The 12919-nt window shown below is 51.1% G+C and overlaps 1 protein-coding gene across 1 annotated transcript in view; it reads left to right on the top strand.

The window, feature by feature from the left end:
- The window catches only part of KIF27 (kinesin family member 27), a 1764776-nt gene that overhangs the window by 1196630 nt on the left and 555227 nt on the right, over positions 1 to 12919 (top strand). The window contains exon 12 of the mRNA XM_069625864.1: positions 12620 to 12730. Coding sequence (XP_069481965.1) covers positions 12620 to 12730 — 111 coding nt within the window. The remainder of the gene's footprint in view (positions 1 to 12619; positions 12731 to 12919) is intronic.

Below are 12919 nucleotides of genomic sequence, written 5' to 3'. Positions count from 1 at the left end.
GATTGCATGTGTTCGCTTGCATGCACATGTATGAAAAGGCACTGCACATAGTTTGTCTTACAGAGCAAGCAATAGCTGGGCATGTAGTCTGAACTTTACTTTAACTCACTTTCTGACCACACGCCAACCGCAATTGGTTTTAATGCATGCAGGTAGAAGCAATGCTATATATAGTTTTAATTGGCACAGATTGTACCGGTAGCTCTCCTCTCAACAGTACTGCTTTATATTCAGGCAAAGTAGCCTAATTTATCAGCATAGCTGCTATACGTATGTCGTGGCACAATGCCAAATATTCACAGTAGGGCTGATTGAATCATGCCCTCATTTCTTAGCAGGACTGCTATGTTTTGGGACAGTACCTGCATTTCTTAACAAAGCTGCTGTAATGACAACGCACAAACATGTGCTGGCATTTTCTGAGCAAAAACAGTGTGAGCTCTTCCCACCGGTATCTCTACAAAATACCGAATCCCATTACAGCGAGGTAGAAAACCTTGCATGAAAAACAACACATTTCCCCCAGAAAATAGATGCGGGAGAGGTTAGGTGTAGGCCTATTAAAGTGGTAAGATCTGTGGGGTGTGGTCTCACCCCGCATTAAAAATACAGAAAATGTGTTTTTACATGCAAGATTTTTGACCTCACAGTAGAAAATTAGGTATTTTCACATAGATCCCCCCCACTATCCGACTGAGCTGGTGTGATGCACACTGGCGAACAGTGTGAAAAGATGGCACTGCTGTCATATAAATCCCTCCTGCTCGGACTTGAACTTTTCAACACTTCTGCTTCTCCCATTTCCGATTACTGAGTCCCACTGCCAAAAATCTAGCTCATTTCAAAGCCTCATTATGAATCTCCTGACTCATGTACGACAGTCCAAACAGGCTGAGGGCTTTTGACAAGCCAGTTATGTCAGGCAATTCTCAAATAGAACTGCCAGTGCCCTAACTCTATATGCCTTTCCAAGTCAACAGCCTATTGGGAAAGGTAGCTCAGTGGGTTAACAACCCTGCTGCAGAGATTGTGCAACCTGTTTGTTTAAATCTTGTTGATAGGGTAGTTAATGCGTCTGCCTCAGAGGTATGTGTTTTAAGATGCAGGTAACATTCAATTGTAAGATAGCTGATTTAGCTTTAGACTTATCAAAAGCACTACTATATTGTCAGTGATTCAGAACACACATTTCATCAGGGATGTTATACTTGTAATGGTTCAGAACACAGATCTCATCAGGGCTGCTATACCTGTAATGGCTCAGAACAAGCACATCCCATGAGGCCTGCAATACTTGTAATGGCTCAGAACGCGCATCTCATCTGGGCTCTTATAATTTTAATGGCAAAAAGTGCTGATAAAACATCATCTGCATTCAAACAAGTGCATCTGGTGAGACACACCTTTTCTCTATAATTCCCAGCCTAATGGCCAAAAGAAGGTTTGCACACATCTAAAAAGGAGCACCCAATGGTAAAGCTGCACTAGATTTGTAAATGGAAATGCCATTTTCTGCTTTTTGAATACTTATTGCTGCTATGTCAAAAGACAAAAAGGAGAGAGAGCAAGTCTGAACCTAAACAAAACAGGAGAACAAACTGGTGGTTCGGGGGAGGCGAGAAAACAGAGAACGTATTAGACAACCCAGAACATGGAGAGAGACCAATGAGCTACATAAGAGAGCAACAAAGAAAATGGGAAGCAAAACAGGTAAATAATAGGACATGCTCACAATAGGAGTGAGGGATGGAAGCAGAGCAAAATAAGAAAACACATATCAACAGCAGACTGGGAGAGCTGTAAATAGAAAATCCCGACTAGAGATAGGAACCCCAATAGCATAAGGCAGACTAATAAGACAGAGAGCAACTGAAACACGTGTCGACGTGAGAACTGTGGGAATAACTGAATACAGACTTGTGTGATACACCAAATTGGTGGGGATGTTTCACAATGAATTGTAAACACATTGAGAGATAACATGTTTTAACTGTTTTTTTTATATACAGACCAATTTTCAAAGAATGAAGTGTAGAATGAGAGACTGATGAGGAAAGTATGAATGTGAACGAATGAATTAAGAGTATGGGCCATAGAGTTATATGAACTGTTTAATATATTTTTTGATACAGCATATTTGCTTGAATAAAATAAAACAAGCTTGGGAACTGTAAACCGAGCTGAAACTACTTGTGTACTCCGTCATCCTTGTATTGGTCTACTAGTTCAAACCCTTCGGTATTTCTGTCAGATTGACCTGTAGAACTAGGGACATTAAAACAGGTACCCCTTCTTTTTTGCATGATATAAGTAGCTGACATCCGTAGTAGTTCCTAAGAGTTTAAGTGTCCAAGTATAATGAAGATGAAGCTGGGTGGTACGCATCGACAAGTTCTATGTCTCTAATGTTTTCTAAAAGGTTTAATTTTTTACACACACATTCAAAAGTTGTCAAGGCACCTTTTTACTCTCTTGAAATTGGATTTACTCTCTAATTCTAAAAACTGGGAGTAAGATACTCGCATCAAAATCCTATCTGGAGCACTGCCACGATAGATGGTTGCTGGATGTTCTCGCTTAAGGACATACCTGGAGCTTCAGCGCAGGTGTCCGTGGATCCCTCCGGTAGCCCGTCAGGAGCACATCCCTCAGCTCTTGGAGGAGGTATGGGCCATGCTGTGAAAAGAGGTGATAGAGCTAGTTCCCCAGTGACTCCGGGGCTCCAGAGTCTATTCCAGATGCTTTTTGGTCAGAAAGAAGACCGTGGGCTGAAGGCCCATTCTAGACCTGCGGCGTCTGAACAAATACCTCAAGTCCCAAAAATGTAGGATGGTCATGTTGGAATACGTGCTTGGCCAACTGGAAAGAGGAGACTTCTTGACATTGCTGCACCTGGAGGTCGCCTACTTCCACGTCCCCATTCACAGGAAACACTGAAATTTTCTACGCTTCGTAGTGCAAGGACAGCACTACCAGTTCAAGGCCCTGCCTTTTGGCTGAAAGTTGGCCCCTAGAGTGTTCAGGAAGTGCCTGGCACCGGTGTCGGCCTTTCTGCATCTACGAGGTATACACGTATATCCGTACCTCGACGACTAGCTCATCTGGGCCCGCTCGCTAGAGTTGGCTGTCGGACACACAGCGGCGACCGTCCAGCTGCTGATGGATCTGGAATTCTCCCATCAACTATCCAAAGTTCTGATTGACACCATCACAGGAGAGGGTAGCGGCCATTTAAGGGAAGGTGCAGCGGCTGTTGTCGATGAAGACTGCCACGATGCGAAAATCAAGTAGTCGTTCGGCATTATTTCGTCCTGCATCCACCTTATCCAACTCTGCAGGTTACAGATGTGACTTCTTCAGGAGTTCCTGAACGCTCGCTGGATACAGGTGTCCGGAAGCTTCATAGGCATGACCCCGCTCAACGAGGAGTTCCGTCGGGCGATAAGGTGGTGGGGCGTCTGCTCCAACATTGCCCGGGCACTGGGTTTCCTGCCACGAGTGGGATCTTCGGCAAGACCTGGTGGACCGCATCTTCGGCAAGTGGGGCAGGCCCCAGATCGATCTGTTTGAGACTGTGGCGAACTTCAAATGCCAGAAGTTTGGCAGTAGATTTCACCAACCGAGGAGCCTGGGGGATGCGTACTACTTCCTGTGGGAAGGCCTGTTTCTGTACGTGTTGCCTCTCTTGCTACGAGTCATCAACACACTCAGACAGTGCCAATGCAGGATGATACCTATCGCCCCGGTTTGGCCAAGGCAGATTTGTTACCCGGACCTTGTCAGCCTGTCCTCGTCGCCTCCGGTCAAGCTACCAGTGATTCCGGACCTCTTCACCAGAGAAAGAGGTGCAATCCTTCACCGTGACCCAGGATCGCTGAACTTGAGGGCTTAGCTCCTGTAGCCCTAGAGTTTGGAGGATATGAGTTACCTGCAGACTGTAGGGAGGTCCTCACCAAGGCCAGGGCGTTGCTGACTTTGAAGTGCTACGGTCACAATTTGAAGCGTTTTGCTACGTGGTGCCGGTCTCAGAAGATTACCCCTCTGAGGGTCCCAGCTCCGCAGATTTATCCATACTTGCAAACCTTGGCGAAGCCGGACTTGCTTACGCCTCTATCAAGGTACATCTGGCGCCTATCTCCCGCTACACCAGGTCTCCAGGAAGATCTTCACTTTGGTCTCACTGACTGGTCATGGAGTTCCTCAAAGGACTGTTTCGATCTTTCCTGCTGATGAAGGCTCCTGCTCCGGCGTGGGAACTCAAGGTGGTGCTAACCAGGCTCATGGGGGCCCCCGTCGATCCTATGCATCAGGCCCCTCTCAATTTTCTCTTGTGGAAAACGGCTTTCCTTGTGGCCATCACCTCCGGCAGGAGGGTAGGTGACATCCAGTCCCTATCCTTCAAACATCCATACCTGACTTTCCACAAATCGAGGGTGGTGCTAAGGACAGAGCCCTCTTTTTCGGCCAAAGGTTCCCTCGGAATTCCACCTTAACGAGTGTGTCGTGTTACCTGTTTTTTTCCTGAATCCTTTGAAACCAGCTGAAATGGCCTTGCACTCGCTGAATGTTGCTTGTGCCCTGAAGTTCTACGTGACACGCACAAAGAGTTTTCGGAAGACTTCTCAAACTTTGGTTCACTTCTCAAACTTTGGTCCTGTGAACCATGGGAACGCCTTGTCCAAGGCGTCCATCTCAAAGTGGCTCTCCGGCTGCTTCATGCACTTCATTGGTTGGTGAACCGACCTCTGCCCGGCCGTCCGAGAGCCCACTCCACCATAGCGATCACTGCGACGACAGCTTTCCGGTCTGGTGTGCCCCTGCTGGACATCTGCAGGGCGGCTACGTGGAGGTCCACGCACACCTTCACGAAATTCTACTGCGTCGACTGGGATTCCAGGGACGAGTCAAGAGTCGGCCAAGCAGTGCTACGCAACCTTTTCGCTTGAGGTGAGCCTGTTCCAGAGGTAAGAGTTGATTGCTTCTATTGAGCCTTGCCACCTCCTGTGGTTGTGTAATTTTGTACAGCTATACATTCGTTATTCATGAGCATGTGAATCTACTCCAGACCCCAGCATGGGTCTGGCATGGATTCACATGCAAACCCTCCTTCCGTCCCCTCTTCAGCTCTTCTTGGTCATACTGCCACTTTACGTGCTTACCAAATCTGAAGATGGCTGCCAGTGGAGGGGCTTAAGGAGAGGACTGTCATTGGATGGGGGCAGTATGACCCAGAGCATGGTGATTGGTTTAACGGAGAAATACAGTTTGCAAGAGAAAGTCAAACAGTTTTTTCTTTTCTCCAGCATGGGATCCTGCATGGATTCACATGCTCATGAATATTCCCCGTCGTCAGGCTGGGAATCCTCGGTAAAGAAAAAATCAGTATCAGTTTCGTTTCTGATCTGTCTTTCTTAGTAGTAACCAATCACTGATCTCTGGGTCATACTGCCCCCAGCCAATGACTGCCCTCTCCCTAAGCCCCGCCCCTGGCAGCCATCCTCAGATTTTTACTGCACGCTCAAGTGTTGGGAGTCCTCGTGTTTAGCTCTCGAGTTTTTTACTGCGTTTTCACGTTTTTTTCAGGAGAATTTCTCATTTTATTGGTTTAATCGAGCCTCAAGCTCCACCGTTTCTTCTTCCGATAACGGGGACCCGTTTCGGAATTCTTCTCGCCCCTCAAGGGTGAAGTTTTCGTAGAGTTTACACTTCTTGGAGTATTCCGGAAGATCTGCGGCCTACCTCAACGGACATGGCCCAGGACAAGGGGAGCTCGGCGCCCGGATCCAAGCTGTTCAGGAACTGCCCTGAATGCGGATTATATAACGTTTTCAAGGAGGACGAGCATTTGCGATGTCTCTACTGCCTCCATGGGGACAAGATGCACGTAGAGAAAGACTGTGCGTTCTGCAAGAACCTTTCGGAACTGACCAAACAAGATCGTCGTCCTGCCTCGCCACCTGGCTGGAGAAGGGCACAGGAAGTGAGAAGGCAAAGAAGAAGTTTGAGCGGGCTTCTAAGTCCTTTGAGGGCGCCCCGGCGACGGGGGCCCAACAGAAGGCCAAGCACCGTGAGCCCGCGGGCTCCGGCAGCGCCGAAAGGTCGGGCTCTTAGGTTGCCAAGCAGGGCGCTACTTCCCCGGCACGTTCGACCACAAGCCAGCGCTCTGATTCGGGGAAGAGGAAGTCAGAGAACCCGGGTAGGCCGCTGGAGCGGACCCGGGTCGATCTCGAAAGGGGGGAGTAAGGCGCTGACACTTCCCGCAAGGCGAAGGCCCAGGACGCACCGAAGGTGGTGAGGGCTTTGATCCACCTGGCTAAGGCCTCTACCGAAGTGGTCGCTGTGACCCTGTCGGAGCTGGCTGAGACTACGCCAATGGAAACGGCCTCTGGGCCCAGAGTATCCCTGCCGCCGTGGAGGGAATCCTCTTTCCAGCCCATCGCTAAGACCCCCGTGAAGCCCCCGGCTGAAAAAGAGGTGGGGGGGGGCCGGTGGCCATTACAGACTCGGAATCAGCCACTGAGGAGAAACTGGTGGAGACCGAGAAGGGCCTCAACGAAAGGTCCATAGGCCTCAACGAGAGGTTCATAAACCTCAACGAGAGGTTCGAGAAGGTTCGATCCCAGGCGGCGGTCCCTGCTGATGTGATCGAAGATAGCGACGACGACGACGAACAGGGCCCAGTGGAGCGGCCATCCCGTCCGTCGCAGCCATTGCCCGAGCTCCAGGATAGCTCAGCGGCCATTTTGTTGGCAATCCAATCCTTATGTACCGAGATAAGGACGAGATTACCACGCACCCCGATGGAGGAGCCAAAACCAGGCCCATCAGGAAGCCCTCCGAACAAGCGTAGGAGAGTCCACCCCGCTCCGCCCTTCGTGCCTGTGAGACCGGTGGACCCCTCATCCCCCTCGCCAGACCCTAGAGAGGATACGGCGACGGATACAGCGACGGGGACGGACGATGACGGCGGCGATGACACAGCGGACATCCCGTAGTCACCCCCCCCCCCCCCGGAGGCGTCCCCAGCCGACGAGTTTGGCTCTTTCCACGCCATGATAACCAGGGCATCTGAGCTCTTCCAGCTCTGCCCTGAAGAACAGAAAAAGGAGGGGTTTCTGTACCAACGACGAGAGGCTAAGAGGAAGACGGTCCTCGTGGTGCCTTTACTCAACGACATCTGGGACGAGGGGCTTGCTGTCCTCAAGAACCCTGCCATGACACCCGCCAAGAGGGACAGGTACGAGAAGAAGTACCGAGTCCCCAATGCCGCCCCCTTGTGCCTCAGGGCCCAGCCCACGCCGGACTCGGTCGTCTCGGCAGCGGCTAAGAAGAAGGCAGCGGGCGCGGCAGTTTCAACTTCCACTTCCCCGCCGGACAGCGAGGGCAAGAAGTTGGATTCCATGGGACGACGAGTCATCTCGTAGGCAGCAACGCCGATTAAGGCGGCCAATGCCTTGGCAATCGTGGCCCGCTACAACAGGGAGCTCTAGTTCAAGATAGCTCCCCTGCTAGATTTCCTGCCTGATGACAAAAGGGCAGAGGCCCTAGAAATTCTGCAGGAGGGCGAGGTGGCGTCGGATCACGCCATAACGGTGGCACCGAACATTGCTGATACCGGATTTCGCCAACTGGGCAACAGAGTTTGCCTCCGACGACGAGGATGGCTCAAGGCGACAGACTTTCGCCAGGACGTCCAGACCAGAGTGTTGGACATGCCGTTCGACGGCAACAACCTCTTTGGTAAGGCGGTGTCTCTACAGGCCATCAAGACCGACTCGGAGACGGCCCGGGCCCTTGGGGTGCTTCAGCAGAGACGGCCCTTTCAGAGCCCCAGAGGCAGACAGGGTGCCTCCAAAGGATCCAACGGTGGCTCCTCCACTTACCGCCAGGCGGCCCGCTCCTCTTCCCAGGAGGCCTACAGAGGTCGCGGCAAGCAAGGGGGTTCCCGCCATCGTCGCCAAGGAGGCCAAGGCGGCAAGGCTGCTTTCAAGCAAGACTGACCCGGCCGGGTTGTCGGGCCCCCACGGAAGCACCCCGGTGGAGTCCGGCTGACGAAGTTCGTCAGAGTGTGGGAGTCCATCTCCACCGATCGTTGGGTGTTGGACACCCTGGCCAACGGGTACTCGCTGGAGTTCCTAAAGAAGTGCCCTTGCATTCCTCCCGTGGCCAGGAAGGAGAATCACGTCCCTCAACTGCTGTTGGAAGTAAAGGCGATGCTCAAGAAAGGTGCCATCGAGCTCGTCCCCAGGAGGCTCCGGGGCACCGGAGTGTACTCAAGGTACTTCCTCGTCAGAAAGAAGGGAACTCGCCGTCGATCATACGGCGAGGACCGTCCGGTTGCTCACGGAGCTGGAGTTCGCCATCGACTACCCCAAATCCCACCTGGTTCCATCGCAAGTAGCACTGTTTTTGGGAGCAAAGCTCGATACAGTGGAGCAATTGGCCTCCCCTTCAGAGGAGAGGACCAAGACCATCCTGGGCAAGGTGTGACGCCTTTTAGCCACGGACGTGGCCAGGGTGAGGTCCATCAAGTCCCTTCTCGGGATGATGTCCTCATGCATCTACCTTGTGCCCCTTTGCAGACTTCGGATGCGTCCGCTACAGGAGTTCCTCGACGCCCGCTGGTTTCAGGCGAGGGGCTGCTTCGAGGACAGGATCCCTCTCGACGAGGAGTTCCGTCGGGCGATCCTATGGTGGGGCACCCGGGCTCACCTCATTACAGGCATGGACTTTCAAACCCCGGCGTTTCAGGAGACGGGGACTACGGGCGCCTCTCTGGAGGGTTGGGGGGTCCACACCGGAGATCTCCACGCAAGAGGCCTTTGGCTACCGGAGGAGAGGTCTCTTCATATCAACATCTTGGAGCTCCGAGCGGTGTTCTGGGCGCTCAAGTCGTTCCTCCCGTCCCTCAAGGACAAAGTGGTGAGGATCTTCACCGACAACACCACCACGGTGTTCTACATACGGAAGCAGGGGGGCACCAGATCCCCAGCCCTATCCAAGGAGGCCCAGGATCTGTGGCACTGGGCCGTCACCCAGGGGATGTTTCTGGTTCCCTTCCACCTGGCAGGAATAAAAAACACCATCGCCGATTCACTCAGCAGGAAGCTGCACTCGTGCCGCGAGTGGGAACTGCGCCAGGATCAAGTGGATCGACTCTTCCAACGATGGGGCAAACTCCAGATCGACCTGTTTGCGACGGCGACGAACTCCAAGTGCCAGAGGTTCGCCAGCAGGTTCTGACAGCCGAGGAGCATGGGCGATGCTTTCTCGTTCCCTTGGGACGGCCTGTTTCTATACGCGTTCCCTCCATTGCCGTTGCTGCTCCGCCTCATCAACCAGCTCAAGAAGTCCAGGTGCAGGATGATCCTCGTTGCACCGGCGTGGCCGAGGCAGATCTGGTTCCCGGACCTTCTGGACTTGTCAACGTTCCCGCCAGTCAGGCTGCCGGCGGACTCGGATCTTCTCTCCAGAGAAGGAGGCGCCATTCTCCACCACGACCCACAGTCGCTGAACTTGCAGGCCTGGCTCCTGCAGCACTAGAGTTTGGGGGGTATGATATCCCAGCCGATTGCAGAGAGGTTCTTGCAAAGGCCAGGGCGTCCTCAACTCTCAAGTGTTACGGTCATAAATGGAAGAGGTTCTCTGTCTGGTGCCGTGCACAGAAGATTAACCCTCTGCGAATTACGGCCCCTCAAGTGCTGCCGTACCTGCTGTCGCTGGCCAAGGCTGGACTGGCTCACGCCTCCATCAAAATACATCTGGCTGCCATCTCCCGATATACCAGGACGACGGGACGGGCGTCCTTGTGGTCTCATCGCCTGGTGAAGGAGTTTATGAAGGGACTATTCCGATCATTCCCTCCGGTGAAGGCTCTTGCCCCGGCGTGGGAGCTTAATGTGGTGCTGACCAGGCTCATGGGGGCCCCATTCGAGCCTATGCATTCGGCGCCTTTGAAGTTCCTGTCATGGAAGACAGCGTTCCTCGTGGCCATCACCTCTGCACGACGAGCGGGAGAGATTCAAGCCTCCATACTTGACTTTTCATGACACGAGGGTGGTGCTGAGGACGCACCCCTCCTTCATGCCCAAGGTGCCGTCGGACTTCCACCTCAACGAGCCCTTGATGTTACCAGTTTTCTTTCTGTCGCCTTCGACGCCGGCCGAGAGGACTTTGCACTCGCTGGATGTAGCTAGAGCGCTGAAGTTAGACGTGGACCGCACAAAGAGTTTTCGGAAGACGTCACAACTGTTTGTGAACTTTGGGTCTGTGAATCAAGGGAAGGCTCTCTCGCAGACTTCCATTTCCAGATGGCTCTCCGGCTGCATCATGCATTGTCACCGGTTGGCAAACCGACCGCTGCCCGGCCATCCAAAAGCCCATTCAACCAGAGCGATCACTGCTACCACGGCGTTCCTGTCTGGTGTGCCCCTGCTGGACATCTGCAGGGCTGCAACGTGGAGGTTGACGCACACCTTCACAAGATTCTACTGCGTCGATCGGGACTCCAGGGAGGAGTCCAGGGTCGGCCAAGCAGTGCTGCACAACCTGTTCGCTTAAGGTGAGCCTGGTGAGGAGGTAAGAGATGCTTAATGTTGAGTTGTTGTATTGCTTAATGTTGAGCCTGTTGCCACCTCGCGTGGTTGTGCATGTGTATACTGCTATGTATTCTTTTATTCTTGAGCATGTGAATCCATGCCAGACCCCATGCTGGAGAAAGAACAAGTTACTTACCTGTAACTTGTTCGCCAGCATGGGTCTGGCATGGATTCACATGCGAACCCTCCCACCTACCCCTCTGCGGCTCTTCACTTGGTCATACTGCCACTTGGCGTGCTACCAAATCTGAGGATGGCTGCCAGGGGCGGGGCTTAGGGAGAGGGCAGTCATTGGCTGGGGGCAGTATGACCCAGAGATCAGTGATTGGTTACTACTAAGAAAGACAGATCAGAAACGAAACTGATACTGATTTTTTTTTAACCGAGGATTCCCAGCCTGACGACGGGGAATATTCATGAGCATGTGAATCCATGCCAGACCCATGCTGGAGAACAACAGTTACAGGTAAGTAACTTGTTCCTTACCGAGGATTCCCAGCCTGACGACGGGGAATATTCATTAGCATGTGAATCCACTAAGCATGTAACTCTTCGGTGTTGAGCTGACCAAACTGCCTGGCTCCGTTAATAGTGTTCTGAAGTTGAAATTGAATGTTAGTGCCTGATTTTAGGCACATTTCTTATTTTTGTGTTAATTTTGAAATATTGCTTAAGGACATCAGAAACCCATGCTCCCTCATTCCTGGCTATGGGATGTCTCCCCACACTTACTACTGTTTTTTCATCTACTCACTTGTCAGCTCTGTGTCTGTCCTTCTTGTTATTCCTTTAACCCCCTTCTCCTCCACTCACGTTGAATACAGTACCTACCTCATGGCCTCTTCCTTGCCTTTTGGATGCTGCTCTACTTTACCCACTGTCACACTTTATAAAAAAAAATACTGTCTCCCAATCCCTAAATGTATGGTATCCAGTTTTCATCATTTATATCACTCCTTTTACCGCATCTATTAAACCAAGAAGCCAGCAACAGCAGACCGGTACGAATCACCTTACATGCTTATGGAAGATAACTGATGGCAAGGCCAGTCACTCACATACATCTGCAACCTTACTCTATTCCTGACAACGTATTGCACAACTCCTCTGCCATTAGAATGCAGCAGTCCTTCCATGACAAAAATCCGGTCTAGCTGGACACATAATGAATCTACTACTCTCACACTCTCTTTTGTCAACTTCAAAGCACCCATCCACTTGGCAGCTCAATATGGGTAGCTAGTAGGGACCTGGCTACCCCTACCCAACTTCGCTTTGGCTAAAATGCTTGCACGCATTCTAACTCCTCTGATGAATTTGCTTTACCTGGATTTCAGTACCCTATGGGCGTTCAACCTGGAGCACTTTGGGACCATACCAATGGTGAAAGGCGCTACACAAATGACAGATGATGATGATTATGATATCAGTAATAAGAAAGCATTCGTAGCCTAATCTCCAAGAACCCTGTAAAAGAAATGACTGGGTTTGGGGGAATACTGTGTGATCAGGAGATTAGAACTCCAGTGATGTAGAAATTGTGCATGTATAGGTCTCTGAAAAGGTAAAGCCACCAATACTTCTATTGGCTGTGCTGCAAGAACGTCACACAGGCATTCCCCCTATCCATGCATGGGACCCAGCAGGCATGCCCAATGTGCCATCAATATCCATGGAATGTCATTGAGAATGTGTGGCAGGCTGGAGTTCCTGCAGGTAGAGCGGGTGCTTCCCTCTTCATACTTTTGTTTTGTCGACCAGCTACGAAATAATGGTGTTTGGGTGGATTGCATGGCACCTCCCAACCCCCCTGCCCCACCATTATGCTTGGGTGTCCCATTTAGTGTTCCTCCTGGATATAGTGTCCCATGAATAACCTTCCTAGGTTGCTTGTCTTGTGGTGCTATTTGAGTAAGGTGTCCTGTCATAAAGCTTAATATTTTAAATAAGGTATAAATTAAGTCCACCAGAAAACTCATAAAGTTGAAGGGATGGTTACAGTTTTCTTTTGATTTTATCAGGAGCTACAGTTAAAAAACGAGCAACAGCAGAAGATTCTCAAACTCAAAACAGAAGAGATTGCATCAATAAGGAAGAAAAAGAATACCATTGGCACACCGGATCAGTTTCAGGTAAGGGACTTCTTTCAAGATTCTATTAATATATAATTAACCATGCATACTAGATCTGACATTTACTAAGAAATACTCCCTCACAGCAAATCCAGCTTTCTGCCCCTGTGACCTTCGCCCTTGCCGTCCTTCCCATTTCCATCCGTCTCATGTATGGTTGTGTCTTCTTTTACCCCCCATTCTGAATAA

Source organism: Ambystoma mexicanum, chromosome 6p, assembly GCF_040938575.1.
Source record: "Ambystoma mexicanum isolate Mex_15411 chromosome 6p, UKY_AmexF1_1, whole genome shotgun sequence".
NCBI lineage: Eukaryota > Metazoa > Chordata > Amphibia > Caudata > Ambystomatidae > Ambystoma > Ambystoma mexicanum.
The sequence above is the reverse complement of the archived record's forward strand: the minus strand, read 5'-3'. Positions and strand labels throughout refer to the sequence as shown.